Here is a 16,972-nt window from a genome sequence, read left to right as displayed (position 1 = left end):
GGAGTACGCCCTGAGCACCTCCACTTGTGGCCCAAAAACAAAAAGCATGTATTTTGTTTGAGTAGCACTATAGCACTGTTGTCTCCTTGTTCATCAATTTGCTTGAGCGGGCATCAGTAAAGTCTCTGTGAGACTTGTTGTTACTGTTTTGGCATATCGAATACGCCACGGGTAGCTTGCCAGGCTCTGCCGTGCAGGCGGGATACTCTCAGCAGCTTGCTGGGCTCTCCAAGACGGACAGAGGAATTGAACCCGGGTCTGCCGCGTGCAGGGCAAATGCCCTACCTGCTGTGCTATCACTCCAACCCATCGTCACCGTGGGAGGAATGAATTTACTATGCAACCTCTGGGAGTTTTATTAAGTCAGGTAGCACGAAGAGCAGACATGATTTGCTAGAGTAGAGAAGTATAATTTGTAGGGTTAGCATAAGTACGTACATCTGAGGAGGATTTGGAAGGCTTAGTCCAGCTTTGTGTTTCTTTACATCGGTACAAGAATACAGTCACACACGGGTCCTTATCAACTCCAGGTTACAGAGGTATGGGATTGTCAGTGAAAATTCTCAAAAATGGTTTCTGTTGTAGGAACAGCAGCAGTATTGGTATCGACAGCACTTGCTTAGCTTGCAGCAGAGGACAAAAGTGCATTTGCCAGGTCACAAAAAAGGTCCTGCTGCAGCAAAGGATACACCTGAGCCTGTGAAGGAGGATGTCGCAGCAGCTGGCACCAGCCAAGCGTCAGAACCCCTGCCATCTGAAGAACCCCCATTACCACCTCCAAATGAGGAGGTAGTACCTCCACTCCCTCCTGAGGAACCCCAGGTAACCACAGAATTATTCAGATTTTATTAAATTATTCAACTTTTTTCCTCTGTGTGTCCCCCTCCCTCTCTCTCTCTCTCTCTCTCTCTTTCTCTCTCTCTCTCTCTCTCTCTCTCTCTCTCTCTCTCTCGTGTGTGTGTGTGTATGTGTGTGTGTGTGTGTGTGTGTGTGTGTTATGGCTACACCTGGTGATGTCCTGGTTACTCCTGGATTGCTGGCTCTGCACTCAGGAACCACTCCTGGCGGTGCTTGGGGAGCCATATGGGGTGCCAGAGATTGAACCCGGGTCAGCAAGGCAAATGCCTTACCTGCTGTTCTATCTCTCCGGCCCCTTTACTTTTGAAGTATAGGTAAAATTTCACTTTGTGGACAAGTCAGGTGTACGCCATGTTAGGTGTAGAAAAGTCGTGTGTGTGTCTTAGGTGAGAATGAAGAATTACCCTCAGTTTGTTGCTGCTTGCTGGTGATAGCTCCGAGCAAGTGAGTTAATCAATTTTTTGCTTCAGTGTCTTTTGCTAAATGGATATACTCTACTGGTACTTTTTTCAGCATGAGATATGGTAGTGCTAAAACTGTTGAGCTGTTATGGCATTAAATCCGATATCCTTGCTCAGGGACATAGCTCTGTGTGGAGCACTTGCCTTGTGTGTGAGTTCCTGGGTGTCTGGGTGTAGTCCCTAGTCCCACACACATACATTCATACCCACATATAGCTCAATATAATTTTTGTTTCTGTTTTTTGTTTTGTGGCCACACCCAGCGATGCTCAGGGATTACTCCTGGCTCTGCACTCAGGAATCACTCCTGGCAGTACTCGGGGACCATATGGGTTGCTGGGGATCAAACTTATGTTGACTGTGTGCAAGGCAAGTGCCCTGCCCACTGTGCTCTAGCTCCTGCACTGTGCTTTCTGCTGAAAAAGTGGTTGTTCTCTTTACTCCTTAGAAATAATAAGGTGAGTCCAGTGAAGGCCGAAACTAATAAACTCCTTTGGATTCATACCTTTGATCCTTTTATCTAAATGTAAGAGAATCTCTCTCTCAGCCAGAGTTGGTGGGATTCTGAGCTTTACCATCGGTTTCTGCAAGACTCGGGCTTCTCTTTGGACTGGTTTCTGTTCTGTGACGTAAACGGGTCTTCCTGTGTGCAGTCCGAGGACCCCGAGGAAGATGCCCGGCTGAAGCAGCTCCAGGCCGCCGCCGCGCACTGGCAGCAGCACCAGCAGCACCGCGTCGGCTTCCAGTATCAGGGCATCATGCAGAAGCACACGCAGCTCCAGCAGATCCTCCAGCAGTACCAGCAGATCCTCCAGCAGCCCCCCCACATGCAGGTGAGTGCTGCCCCGCCGGCACACGGGAGGGCGACAGGATGCGCTGCTGCTGCTGAAGGAGATCCGAGCGGGAAGTGTGGCAATGAGCCATTTCCCCGAGGGGTGCCCGGGGAGCCCTCTTACCTTACCCAGCGCTTGGGAAGTGGGTGTTTGGAAAGTGCTCCTGGGGAGGGCAGGAGTAGTGGCATCTCCGGTCCTGTCAGTCCTGTTGGAGTGGTAGAATATTGTTGCTAAGGGGCTTAGGAAACAGGAATTAAATATTCCTATTGAATAGATTAATATGGGTTTTTCTGCTTTCTTTGGGCGCATTACTCCTGGCTCTGGACCCAGGAATTACTCCTGATGGTGCTTGGGGAATGCCGGGGATAGAACCCGGATTGGCCGCGTGCAAAGCAAACATCTTCCTGCTATACTATCTTCAGCCCTAATATTGATTATTGAATATTAACAAAATTACTATAGCATGGTGACAGAGTTTACAGTAGCATTTATGCTTTCGTTTTCTTTATGTTTTTTATTTTGGAGGGCCATAGTGCTTAGGGACTGCTACCAATTTTGTGCTCAGGGATCACTTCTGGTGGTCCTTGGGGGATTGTGTGGTCTTGGGAATTGAACCCAGGACACCTGCTACATGTAAAGCTTTGTGCTCAGCCCCTGTAACTTTCTTTCTTGTCTGATGTTTACGCATACTTTCTTTTTATATATATATTTATTTTTTTAATTTTAAAAAAATTTTTATTAGAGAATCACTGATGTACAGTTACAAACTTATGAACTTTTGTGTTTGCATTTCACTCATACAGTGATCGTTGACCCATCCCTCCACAGTGCCCATTCTCCTCCACCAATGATCCCAGTATCCCTCTCACCACCACCACCCCATCCCCCACTACCCCACCCTGCCTCTGTGGCAGGGCATTCCCTTTTGTTCTCTCTCCTTTTGGGTGTTGTAGCCTGCAATAGAGGTACTGAGTGGCCTTCATGTTCGGTCTATAGTCTACTTTCACTTCGCATCTTCCAACCCGAATGGGTCCTCCCAACTACGCATACTTTCTACCTACAAAGCTACACCACCCCAGCCAGAAAACCAGAAACCCACTCTAGAGCCAGGGATTCTTTCTTACAGTATAGCTTCAAGATCACCTGTAATTAGCCTCCGTTCACAGAGAAGTAAAACTCCACCAGAACGACCAAAGCATTTAATTTAAAAAACAAACAAACAAACAAAAAACCTAAGCAAGTATACCTCAGAGCTGAAGTGACAATGACACTTGTTTATCTGTGTCCTTTTCTTTCCCCTTCCTTTCCCTTTGTTGTGATGATGGCTGGAAGTTGCGTACGCTAAATTACAGTGTGCTGGAGATTGTCCACTTGGTTGTGGCACCGGGAATTGCCTGTAGGGGGGTACCAGGGACAGACTAGCAGCCTCATGCCTGCAAGGCAGGCACTCTGCCGTCAAGCCACACCTCCAGCCCCTGTTCTGTATCTCTGACATGCGAACTTGGATCTATATTCTATAACAAAAGACTGTCTCTCTGGTCCTAGATACTTTATTTATTTATTTTTGGGGCATCCACAACTGATGGTGCTCAGGGCTTACTTCATCTTTGTACTCAGGGATTGCTCCAATCCTACTACAAACTATGTAAAGAATCTGGACAGGAGAGATAGTACAGCCCAGGTTTTTTTCTTTTTTTTCCTTTTTTTTTTTTTTTTACTTTTATATAGTTTTTCATAATAACTCACTACATTTAATATTCAAACACCAATACCACCACCGTGCACCTTCCCACCACCATAAGAGGAAAGTGTGTGGAGATTGTTGTATTTTATCCTGGAGCCATTTTAGCCCTTGTATAAGAGATTACAAGCGTGTATGTTAAACCCAAACAAATGTGTGCTACTTTTGGTATATCAGAAGGCTAGAGAATGAGAGGTCGCACAACCGTGAATGTGACCACACGCTTCAGGAACTCTGAAATTTAGAATGTGACCATAGAGCAGCCCAGGTTTTTTAAGTAGTGGGTCAGTCGCTTGCCTTGCACAAGGCTAACCCAGGTGCAATCCTTGACATCATATGTTGTCCCCCAAGCACTGCTAGGAGTGATTCCTGAGAACAGAGCCAGGAGTAAGCCTTGAGCACTGCCAGGTGTGACCCTCAAACAAAATGGTGTATAGCTATCATCATCATCATCATCATCATCATCATCATCCTCATCATCCTGTTGATCGTTGAATTTCTCGAGTAGTCTCAGTAACTTCTCCCTCCATTAGTCCTAGCCCTGAGATTTTATATTTAAAAAAATTTTTTTTTCTTTTTGGGTCGCACTTGGTGATACACAGGGTTACTCCTGGCTCTTCACTCAGGAATTACTCCTGGTGGTGCTCAGGATGGGATGCTGAGAATGGGATGCTGGGAATCCAACCCGGGTCGGCCGCGTGCAAGGCAAACATCCTACCCGCTGTGCTATCACTCCAGCCCTAAATTTTTTAATTTATTGCTGAGATTGGTCTCTGCTCCGGTGTTTAGTTGATCTTCCCAACTCTTTGCTAACTTCTAAATTAAGTCAATGGAATAAAGATAATTATTATTGAGATTATTTCACAAGCTTATATAGTTAGACTCCTGAAGCCTTTTGTGCTTTGATTTCCTAAGACTTCAGATGCCTCTGATTTATGAATATTTTACTTACGATTAATTCTCGTACAAGTCTCCAGAAATAATTCTCTTCCTTTATTTATAGACCATGTCTGTAGACGTGCAACTGCGGCACTATGAAATGCAGCAGCAACAGTTTCAGCATCTCTACCAGGAATGGGAGCGAGAGTTCCAGCTGTGGGAGGAGCAGCTCCATTCCTACCCGCATAAAGATCAACTTCAGGAGTATGAGAAGCAGTGGAAAACATGGCAGGGACATATGAAAGCCACTCAGACTTACCTCCAGGAGAGAGTCAGTTCCTTTCAGAACATGAAGAACCAGTACATGGGGAACATGTCCATGCCACCTCCTTTCGTTCCCTACTCCCAGATGCCTCCCCCTCTGCCGACAATGCCTCCTCCGGTATTGCCACCGTCATTGCCACCACCAGTGATGCCTCCTGCCTTACCGACTTCATTGCCACCGCCTGGCATGCCCCCACCTGTGATGCCACCTTCTCTGCCAACCTCAGTGCCCCCACCTGTGCTGCCTCCATCTCTCTCTTCCGCAGGGCCGCCGCCCGTCCTCCCCCCGCCTTCCCTCTCTTCCGCGGGGCCACCCCCTGTTCTTCCTCCACCCTCTCTCTCGTCCACGGCGCCTCCGCCCGTGCTGCCCCTCCCACCGCTGTCTTCAGCCACACCTCCTCCAGGGATGCCCCCGCCGGGGGTTCCCCAGGGGATGCCGCCTCAGATACCCACAGCCCCAGTTCCACCAGCCTCCGGCTCTCAGAGCTCACAGATCCCAGAGAAACCCAGACCAGCACTGCTTCCCACTCCGGTGTCTTTTGGTTCAGCTCCACCCTCCGCTTACCACCCTCCGTTGCAGTCAGCTCTTGGCCCGTCAGAACAAATGAATTCCAAGGCTCCTCTGAACAAGTCTGCTCTGCCGTACAGTTCCTTCTCATCGGAGCAAGGACTCGGGGAGTCTTCAGTTGCTCCATCACAGTCGATGTCTGTGATCAAGGACATGCCAGTGAGGTCAGGTGGACTGCTTCCTGACCCTCCTAGGAGCAGTTACATGGAAGGTCCCAGAGGCCCAAGGTAGGTCTAAATTTTTTTTTTTCTTTCCCTTTTTCTTTTTTTTTCACAAAGTAGTGGGTGGGGATGATGGGGTTGGTGGGGGCGTGGTTTTGGTTTGGCTTTCTGTTGTTTTTATGTAGGCGAAGTAGGCCTTCTTTTATGATATTTAAAAAAAAAACCCTTCATTTAGGAATATTATTTATTTTCTCTGTACCTTTATATATGTCCACTGGTTCACAATGAATGTTATTGTTTGCTTTCTAGACATGTGAAAAATGATCACATGTCCCCCATTTCTTTGATGTCACTGCTTTTATCCAGTCTACAGAGATTGTGACTACCACAGTGAATGCATATCAGTTTCTTAACTGACTTTTCAGCTTTGAAAGTCATCTTTATTACGTTCACTTAACTTCTCTTTGGCAAATAACTGAATTGGTGACTTCTCTTTGTTACTTAATATGCTAGCTATATAAAAGAAGATGAATAAGCTGGTTTCCAGTGAAACAAAAAAATTAAATTTACTGTTTTTTTATTTTTGTTTTGTTTTTCGGGTTGTTTGGTTATTTATTTGTTTTGCCGCACCTAACTGTGCTTAGGGATCACTTCTGCTCACCATGACTCCTGGTGAGCTTGGGGGACCAGTGGGAGTCTTTGGACATGCAAGGTTTGTGCTTCAGCCCTCTGAGTTATCTTGACTGTAGGCATAATCCATTTTTTCATATTTCCACTTTTCCCCATTTATCAATAGATAGGTTAGTTTTTCATCGTGTGTGAGTCTGTATCACTTTAAATTGAACCCTGATTTTAATATTTTCTTCTCTCCTAAGTTTATACTTTTAAACTCAGTGTGGAGGTCAGGGAAATGGCTAAAGGACTGGAGCACATGCCTGGCTTGCTGAGACCCTGGGTTCAGTTCCTGGCAAGGGATCACTGCTGGGCATGGCCCTGGTGGCCTTTGGACCCCCTGAGCACTGTTGGAGAGCCCGCCTCACCAAAAAAGAAAATAGTATGTCACAAAATCCGAAGTCAGTCCAACACAAAGTTAACATGAATTAGCACAGGCAGTTAATATGAATTCTGGGTACCAAAAGGCATGCCAAAGGCTGCATTATTACGGCATCTCTCAACATCCTGTAAACTGGGCAGGTTCATATTCTACATTAAGACTTATAACTGTAATGGAGGCTTGAGAAACTTTCACAGCACCATATAGCTGGGAAAGTAGAACTCGAGTCTTTATGCAGTGGACACTGAAACCGTAGGATCCTTAGAACAAAGACTCATTAAGCACTGAAAATAATGCCATGATTCAGTGTTATCGTAATGCTGGTGATTTCAGTTATATTTGTAGTCTTGATTTATTTGATTTGTATTTTCTTGGTTTGAATTCCAGTTACTTCTTTAGTTGATCACTGCATGTTAGATCTGATGTCTTAATTTGCTATTGGTAAAGTGCTTTCTTGACACTTCATGAAACATAAATTTCCTACTTCATTTTCCCTATCATATTAATATTTTCTTTTGTTTGGCCACCAAACCTTGACTTTGTAAATTTAGGACTTATTTCCAGTTTGTTCTTGCCTCAAAAGTGCGGTTAGTTGTTTCAGTGCTCAGAGGGTCTTCTCGTTACCTGGAGCAATATTCTTGGCATAGCCACTCACACTTGTATTTCAGTTTATACTGTGGTCTTCCTGGGTCTTGTACACGTCACCTTGCTTGTTTCTCTTGGTGATCTCATGAGGGAATAGATAGAGAAAGCTGAGATTTGGAGAGATTATATGTAAATAACTTGCCCCATATGACTATCAAGTGATTGAGATGGGGTTAGAATCCATAGTCCTCTGATTCATTTTTAAGTCCGTTGTACTTCCTGTGGTAAATAACTGGGCTCTTAAGAGCACTGTGGTGAGAACACTGCCACCCATGGGTATTGATGTTTTTTGTTTGTTTTTTTTAGCAGGGTTGGTAGGGGGTAAGAGGGACTTATCCACTAGGTGTTGGGACAGTTTCTGGCTCAGTGCTACGGGGGCTCACTCCTGGCAGGGCTCAGGATGCCAGGGTGCTAAGGATTGGGTGCCGAGGATTGAACTTGGGCCTCCCACATTCAGAACATGTGCTCAGCCCACCTGAGCGCTCCAGCTCAGGGAAGATTCATAGCTCCAGCCTGAGTTGATCCTGTCCCTCACCCCTGTTCAGGGTAGCGCTGCCTCAGTGGTGCGGCACGGAATGAAGTATCCTGCTCATTTTCTGTCTTTGCTGTTCAGTTCCTTCTTCTCTCTTAAACCCTAGCTCTTGCCTGTTCGCGCTAACCTCGCTCTCGCCGCCTCCTGCCGTGGTCTGTTAGTCTCCGTCAGAATGAATACCTCCCATGCCATAGACCTGTTTCCTGCATGCAGTGCATTATGTTCTCATATACCTGAACAGATTGCTCTTTTGTCTGCACTCTCACAGCACTGACTCATGTTGAGCTTAATGTCAGTTTGGCTTCCCGTGTTGTTTTTTTTACATTAGCTATTAATTGCTAAGTAACCTAAATCCCAGCCATAGCACAGCGGGTAGAGCGTTTGCCTTTCATGCGGCCGATCCGGGTTCGATTCCTCCGTCCCTCTCGGAGAGCCCGGCAAGCTACCGAGAGTATCCTGCCTGCACGGCAGAGCCTGGCAAGCTCCCCGTGGTGTATTCGATATGCCCCAAACAGTAACAAGTCTCACAATGGAGACGTTACTGGTGCCCACTCAAGCAAATCGATGAACAACGGGAGGACAGTGCTACTAACCTAAGTCCCTTTCACCCTGAACAACTACACAAGTAGTTGTTTGTTTTTCTTCTGAAGACTTTATCTTTACATTTCATCTAGCTAGCTTTGGGTCATGTTCATTTGTTTGTTTGGGTTTTTTTGGCCCCATTTGGGAGTGCTCACGGGTTATTCCTGGCTGTGCACTCAGGGATCACTCCTGGCAGATTAGGGGAACCATATTGGATGTTGGGGATTGAACTGTGGTCAGGCCCTGAGCAAGAGCCAGGAGTAAGTCCTGAGCACTGCTGGGTGTGGCCCAAAAGCTGAAAAGAAAAAGTAAAGAAACTTCAGTACTGCAAACTACTTTTAGTATTTACAAAGTCCAGATTTAGTCTGCTTTCTAAAATCTGGAGGTTAAAAAAAACAATTAGGTGACAGATCTGCATCATGTGTGGAGAGTACCCATTAGTGATCATGGGGTAGTGGTTTGAAACTGTTGATGTGTCGGTGTGAATCCTTTGTTCAAAGGCTCCCTGCCCCTAAAAGGTCTTATGTTAGTGGAAGTTGGATTCCCTCCCCACCCCATTAATAAAACACATTTTTAAAAAGGGTACAAAGTCGGGGGCATAGTATCGTGGTATAGAGCATGTGCGCCTGACCCAAGTTAGTTAGCAGCACAGGGTCTTAGGGAGCATCTCACCCTCCTCAGCTCCTTGCCTTGAATCACCAGTCCAGTTTTCCAAGAATCAGCGAGTCCCTTACGCACCTTTTGGGGACCCTCCCCGCAATACAGTCTCACACTGCTCTATACTGCAGTGCACAGTTGTAGTATAGCTTGGAGATTTTTCATACAGAAGACGTCCTTGTTATCACCACTAATAGAAATAAATAGAAGTTAGGGGCTTGGGAGATGACTCAAAGGGATGGAGCATGTGCTTTGTATGCAGGAGCCCTGGGTTCAGTCCCCGGCACCGCATGGCCCTGAGCACTGCAGGCTGTGACCTGACCCAATAAAAATTAGTAGTGTCTGAGAAGTCCCCCTCATGCTCTTTTTATTTTCTCTTAAAATGTAACCTCAGGGGCTGGAGTGATAGCACAGTGGGTAGGGCGTTTGCCTTGCACACAGCCGACCCGGGTTCGAATCCCAGCATCCCATATGGTCCCCTGAGCACCACCAGGGGTAATTCCTGAGTGCATGAGCCAGGAATGACCCCTGTGCATTGCCGGGTGTGACCCAAAAAGCAAAAAAAATAAAAATTAAAAAAATTAAAATGTAACCTCAGTGCCGACTTTTTATAACATGGACCAGTAATGCCTGTTTGAACTTCATTTAAATGGGACCATATTTTGTGTGTCTAACAATTTTTTTACATGATATTGTGAGATTCTCCTGTGTTGTGTTGTAACTTGTTTATTGTCATTCCTGTACAATAGTCTGTTGTGATGCATATGTTACAGTCTGTTTATCCATCTAATAATGCCATGTTAGTTTTTGTTACTTGTTATAGGCTGTGTTTTCAGGGGATGGGTCTTCCTCAGCATTGCTGGGAACCACCAGAGTCACGCCTGGTGATGAGAAGTCTTGCAGTGTTGGGAATAGAATCTGGGGCCCAGTATATGCTAGGCATCTGTTCCAGCCCCTTGAACTCACTCCCCGGCCCACGTAACTTTTATGGTGAATGTGATAAACTATAATGCATCCGTGTGTGTGTGTGTGTGTGTGTGTGTGTGCGCGTGCACACGCACATGTGTTTGTGTATTTTAAGTTAGGATGTACTAAATTAGAATTGCTTATTATGTGTGTGCCTGTTCTTTGGTCGTGTAGGTTTTATAAAGTTACTCTTTCCATTTACTCACCTTTTTAGTGAGGGAAGGAGACAGACCTGGCAGAGTTCAAGTGAGCATTCGTGGGGTGCTGGGAATTGAACCCGGGCCAGCCTTGTGCAAGACAAATGCCCTACTCACTCTGTTATCACTCTGACCCCTTCAGTTACTCTTAGACCTAGTATTTCTGTGTTCTGTGTTTTTAGGTTTGTTGTTGTTTTTTTTTGGTTTTTTTTGTTTTTTGGGGTTTTTTTTGCATTGTCATAAAAAATTGGTATTGCTAAATTTTAAAATTTTAGTAATGTTGGCTGGAGCAATAGTCCAGCAGGTAGAGAGTTTGCCTTGCACACAGCCGACCTGGGTTCGATTTCTCTGCCCCTCTCGGAGAGCCTGGCAAGCTACCTGTGGCATATTCGATATGCCAAAAACAGTAATAACAAGTCTCATAATGGAGACATTACTGGTGTCTGCTCGAGCAAATCGATGAGCAACGGGATGACAGTGACAGTAATCTTGGTGGATATTTATAGTGGTATGTGATTGTGGTATAGTTTCATTTATTTATTTATTCTAATGAGTTTTGGGCCACACTTGGAAAGCTTGGGAGTTACTCCTGACTTTGCTCAGGAATCACTCCTGGTGGTGCTCGAAGGACCGTATGGGCTGCCAGAGACTGAACCTAGGTCGGCGTGTGTAAGGCAAACTCCCTGCCCACTGTACCGCTCTCTCAATCCTATATCCTTTTTAGCAAGGCAGACTGATCCATGTCTACAGAATATTGTGATAAAGTCCTTCCTATTTAAAGAGATGACAATACTATATTTAATTATGTCCTTTAGAAAGAGATTGCTTCAATCTTGAGTTTGAGGGTATTTATCTAGGTTATTGTTGTCTAAGGACTCATAATTGGAGCTTTTACTTGTATGATCAATTTAATGTCTTTTTTAGAACCTAGAGTGTTGCTGTCTCTTTCCCTTTTGTTTCACCTAATAACTTTGATGTAACTGTTTTCTCCTGTGGGTTTTTTTTTTTTTTGTCCATTATTTTTAGTAAACGGGAAAACTAAGAAATACAGTTGTGCTCAACAGAGTCTAAAACTAGGCCTCAATATTTTGAGCAATTTGAGGGGTAGGGGTTGGCAGTTAATTTCACCTTTGTCATCCTTCATCAGTCTTTTGTCTCTTACTTTCCTATTTGGGAGTGGGGAGCATTCCTAGGGTCAAATCAAAGGCCTTATAAAAATGTGAAGCATGTATTGTCACTGAACTGCATTCTGGTCCTGGTTTTGGTGGTGGTGGTTGTTATTCCAGAGACTAAGCTCGGGGTTTCACATAATTAATGCAAGACAACTGCATCTTCTTCTATTCTTAGCTAGAATGCTGGGAGACTGGAAAGGTAGCTCAAAGAACTGGAGTGCTTGCTTGGCACTCAGGAGCCTGGGGTTCAGTCTCTAGCCTTAAATTTTCTTCTGAGTTGGGCTGGAGCGATAGCACAGCGGGTAGGGCATTTGCCTTGCACGCGGCCGACCCGGGTTCGAATCCCAGCATCCCATATGGTCCCCTGAGTACCACCAGGAGTAATTCCTGAGTGTAGAACTAGGAGTAACCCCTGTGCATCGCCGGGTGTGACCCAAGAAGCAAAAAAAAAAAAAAATTTTCTTCTGAGCATTGTGCCAGCAGTATCCCAGAACATTTTGGGTGTGGTGTCCCCTCCAAAATATTTGGGCATGATTAGTAAGTGATAAGTAATAATGAATTCCAGTTTAGGAGCTTTTCAAAAATATTTCAAGGCACAGGGGGAAAAAATCGCTCTTAGGTTATGAGGAAAATTACTAATGGGTCTATATGTCAGTTGTAATATAGTGTTTTACTCTATTTTTTTTTTCATTTAAGGATATTTCACATAAAAGTATTTACTGATTACCTTTCACCAGTGTTTATATAATAATAAAAATAAACACTAAACAATTGGATAATATTCTGGTTATAACAGATACTGTTTTTCTTGGCTTCTGTTAACTAGTAATTCAAGTACTATAAACATTAAGCCTTCATATGAGGAATGAGTTGGAGTAAAGAAAAAATATTCAGGTGAAGAGTTTGGATTATGAAAGTTAGTCCACCCGTTCATTTCAACCTGCCCTATATTAACCATCCTTCTAAGTTTTTGTGACTTAGAAATCCCTTGATTATGCATGATCTTTTAGTATGATACAGGATTTCAGCTTTTGGTAAGGGACTGGCCGAAGGACTGGAAGGAACCTTCATATGTTCAGTTAACCTAAATCTGTTCGATTAACTAAACATCCAGGATTATCATTTGGTTGGGGAGATTGTAGATAATAATTAAACTATAGGTATGGATGTGGACTTTGGTTTGGTCCTTTGTTAATTTTTATTAAAAACATTTTGATTTGCAGAGTTGCTCATTATACAGTTGTTTCCAGCAGTTAGTGTTCCAGCACCGGCGGCGTGACCTGCCCTGCACCAGTGTGCCTAGCTTCTCTCCCACCCCCAGCCTGCAGTCGGCTCTATGTAAATTGTCTGATCAGTTACAGCATTACCTATTTAACTTGAGAACTTTCAGTTTACTCAAAAGTGATTTATTTCTTAGATTGCTCAAAATGAGATGGGGTTAATTCATGGTTATAAAACACCATTTTTAGTTTGGTGCAGTATTAAAAAAGAAGGCCACTGCACGTATTTGTTCAAAGTAACCAGTTCCATAGATGGGAAAACAAAACATCATGCCCCACCCCCAACGTCTCCCCAAATACTCCAGAATGAGGTATCAAACTGAAAGTTTTAATTTTAATTCTTCACACAAATTTTAAAAACTATATATTGTATATAATATCTATAAGGTAGTAGGTGCAATTATTGCACATCATCTTTTGGACAGAAATGACACATTAGGGGTTAGAGCAATAGCACAGCAGGTAGAGCATTTACTTTATATGCAGCCAACCCGGGTTCGATTCCCACCATCCCATATGGTCCCCTGAGCCACCACCAGGAGTAACCCCTGTACATTGCCGGGTGTTACCCAGAAAGAAAATACAATGAATGGCACATTAATCTTTCCATAAGGAGATTGATAACTTGAGAACACTTCATGTTTGCTTCTGCTAGCACCATGACTTTCTGTCTTTGCGTGTCATGAGAAATGGTGATTCTTGTGCTGCTTCTGACTCCAGTTACTTGTTCAGGATCAAGACCTCTGACAGCCTCTTAGGTAGTTGTCTGTTTTCTTGCTTTATTTCCTGTCATCAGATTTACTGTCACATAAAGGTCTTTTTTTTTTTTTTTAAACCAGCTCTTAGAAAATTAAGAAATGCCTCAGTTGACTCTGGTTAGTTTCTTCAGATCCCCAGTGTCTTCTCATTGAGTACATAGTGACCGATCTGGTACTTGTTCTGCCGCAGATTCTTCCTCCACAAGTGTGCATCTTTGAAGTTTATAGTCTTAGTGGCGTGTTTTTTGTTAGCTTGTTTTTTGCCGGGTCTGGAATCAAACCCAAGGCCTGATACATGCACAGCAAGGGCTGTATCTCTGAGCTATGTCCCTGGCCCTCCACAGTTGGATTTTTTTGTTTGTTTGTTTCGTTTCTTTTCCATTATTTTCAGTGTAGTTTTTGTTTGGGGAACCGTTTTTTATTGTAGACTGAAGGACCATTAGCTACCTCAAAAGTGCTCCAGATCTGGGCCTACAGGATCTCTCTGTTTCTGTGAGTGAATGTGTTAACCTCCTCCTTTCTTTGCTCCTTCTTGGTTTTGTTTGTTTGTTTTATCATTTCATCATCATGGGGATCTCCACGTGCTCAGGGACCCAGACTCACTCCTGGTGGTGTTCAGAGGTCTGTGTGGTGCTGGCATTGAGCTTAAGGTCTCAAGCATGCACTTGATCCACATCCCCAGACTCACCGACCTCTGTTCTCCTTTTTTAAAAAGTGAATTTTCAAGTCAGGGAGAAGGCTGTGGGATGCCTGGCTTGCATCCTTGAGCACTGAGTCAGGCGTAGTCCCTGAGCATCGCCAGATGTGGCCCCCACACCAGGGGGAAAGAATTAGATTCTTAAAAAAGTAAGTGTACTTTTTCCTTGGGAATGCCTGTACATCGCAAAATCCTAATCAATAAAACTTTTAAGAGGCCAAAGATACAGAGTCCAGGGCTTAAGATGCTAGCCTTGCATGCAGCTGACCTTGGCTCTATCCCTGGTACCACATGAGAATTACCAGGGCCCCTAACACCGAGCCAGGAGTAAGCCCTGAGCACAAACTGGGTGTGGCCCCCAAGCCCTCAAAAGGGGTGGAGAGATGGTACTGCAGGTAGGGCTCTTGCCTTACACATGACCGACCCTGGGTGAGCCCTGGCACAACTTATAGTCTCCCCAGCCTCACCAGGAGTGATCCCTGAGTACGAAAATCAGTACTCTCTGAGCACCTCTGGGTGTGGCCCAGAAAACCAAATCAAGAAGAATTTTTTTTAAATCTCAAAAGCTATAACAGGGATTGATCTCCAGGACTGGGGGGGAAGGGGGTGGGAATGACTGCTTTCAGGAGTCATTGGCACAGACATGTGTGTGATATTTCTGTTATATCTCTTTTTCTCCTCCAAATTTCCTAAAGAAAACTTTTCTACTTAAAATAAAAAAGAAATGGGGCCAGAGAGAGAGCACAGTGGGTAAGGCACTTGCTGGGTTCAATCTCTGGTTTCCCGTATGGTCTTCCAAGCACCACTAGGAGTTAATCCCTGAGTGGAGGACAGGAGTAATCCCTGAGCACTGCCTGGTGTGGCATCCAAAACCAAAAAAAAAAAAAAAAAAAAAGACAATTCATTCATTGTCTTTGAGTAATACAAATTCATTATTTAAACTTAGTAATCTATTTATTGATCTTTTATGGCTAGTGTCTACTTCACCATCAAATGGATTATCCTATTTTATCTTCTATTGTTTTGACGTCTTATTTTGAAATCAGTAGTCCAGATAGAATTGTTCGTTACTGTGTGATGTGATAGTTTGGTCATCCTTTCCAAACTCTGTGTGTGTCTCAGTCATCATCAGTCTGATGTCAGTATGTGTGGGGTTTTTTCTGGGCTCTATTCTTTTGGTTTGTCTGTCCTTGAAGCAGTGTCATACTGCTTTAATTACTGTAACTTACTGTAACTTTATTATCAGTTTTGATAGCTACTCATATCCAATTCTGCGTTAGAAAGGTTGGCACATTATTGTGTGGGAAGACTTCGCAGGCCATGTTTTATCTATTGAATAATTTTTCTCTTGGCAAATCTGATATTTCTTTCTGCTGTGGAATATTTTCATTTTCTTTTTAAACCTTAAAATTTTTATCTAGCTGAATTTGATCCAGGGGCCATAGTTTTCTGCCCCAATTCACACCAGAGTTGGGTATTTATCTTTATTATTATTATTATTATTATTATTATTATTATTTTGAGGGGGTAGCAATGGAGGAGGGGACCCACACCTGGTGGTGCTCAGGGTTTACTCTTGGCTCTGTGCTCAGGGACCACTCCTGGCATTGCCCAAGGGAACATAAGCAGTGTTAGAGATTGACTGCTTGCATGGCAAGTCCTGTGCCTGCTGTACTGTCTCTCCAACCCCTCAGCAGAACTTACACTCAGAACCCCTTTTTTAACCTGAGAAAGACAGCACAAGTGAGCACTGCCAGAAACACTCTGGATTCACTCATCTTTTAATTTTTTTGGGGTGAGGGTATGTGTTGTGGGGGGGGGGGGCTGGAAGACCCAGTGATGCTCAGGGCTTACATACTCTGGGCTCTGCACTCAGGAATCCTGGTGGTGCTCGGGAGACCATATGAGATGCTGGGGATCAAACCCGTGGAAGGCACGAGCCCTGCCTACTGTACTATTGCTTCAACCCTCTTTTTTTTTTTTTTTTTAATTTAAAATTGGGTTTTGGTTATTGCATGTTTAGAAGCCTTTTATTATTGGTCAGGTTTTCATGACTCCACCATGGGTCCCTAGCCACGGTTTAAGAAGCTGGGATCTACAGTTAATAAAATCTTGATTATTCATAGGTTTTCTGTTCCCACTTAAAATTTAAAATCTGCTGGAAGTTTGATGTGCATTGCATAGAATCGACCATTTGAAGGGAAAATGGACTTCTTAATGTCAAGGTTTTTGATCAGTAACACCTGTTTTGTTTTGGTTTGGAAATGCGAGCCTATTCCATGTGTAGCTATTTTACTAGGCTTAGACTCAAGAAACTATGAGCAATCTAGTTTTTTTGTTTATGCTTTCATTTGTCATGGCTATTCATTATTATAGTGATTTCTTCAGTTTGGGAGTTTTGATTTTAGGATCTTGATTATGCACAATAAAAATATCTGTTATTTTATATGGAAACTAAAAGGGCAGTAGTTTGGTTATCATACTTAATACTTACAGTTCCCATGATCTGCTGGTTTAATATACTTTGTGTAAATATTGTGATATCAGATTGCTTACTTAAGGGTATTTTTAACTTATGCATATCTCTATAGTATTTATGCCCAATTT

At 43.8% G+C, this 16,972-nt stretch overlaps 1 protein-coding gene across 1 annotated transcript in view; it reads left to right on the top strand.

The window, feature by feature from the left end:
• YLPM1 (YLP motif containing 1) overlaps nucleotides 1-16,972 on the top strand; it is a 75,667-nt gene that overhangs the window by 16,536 nt on the left and 42,159 nt on the right. The window contains exons 2-4 of the mRNA XM_055130513.1: nucleotides 586-822; nucleotides 1,973-2,152; nucleotides 4,897-5,891. Of these exons, the coding sequence (XP_054986488.1) occupies nucleotides 586-822; nucleotides 1,973-2,152; nucleotides 4,897-5,891 (1,412 nt within the window). The remainder of the gene's footprint in view (nucleotides 1-585; nucleotides 823-1,972; nucleotides 2,153-4,896; nucleotides 5,892-16,972) is intronic.

Source organism: Sorex araneus, chromosome 3 (genome assembly GCF_027595985.1).
Source record: "Sorex araneus isolate mSorAra2 chromosome 3, mSorAra2.pri, whole genome shotgun sequence".
NCBI lineage: Eukaryota > Metazoa > Chordata > Mammalia > Eulipotyphla > Soricidae > Sorex > Sorex araneus.
The sequence above is the reverse complement of the archived record's forward strand: the minus strand, read 5'-3'. Positions and strand labels throughout refer to the sequence as shown.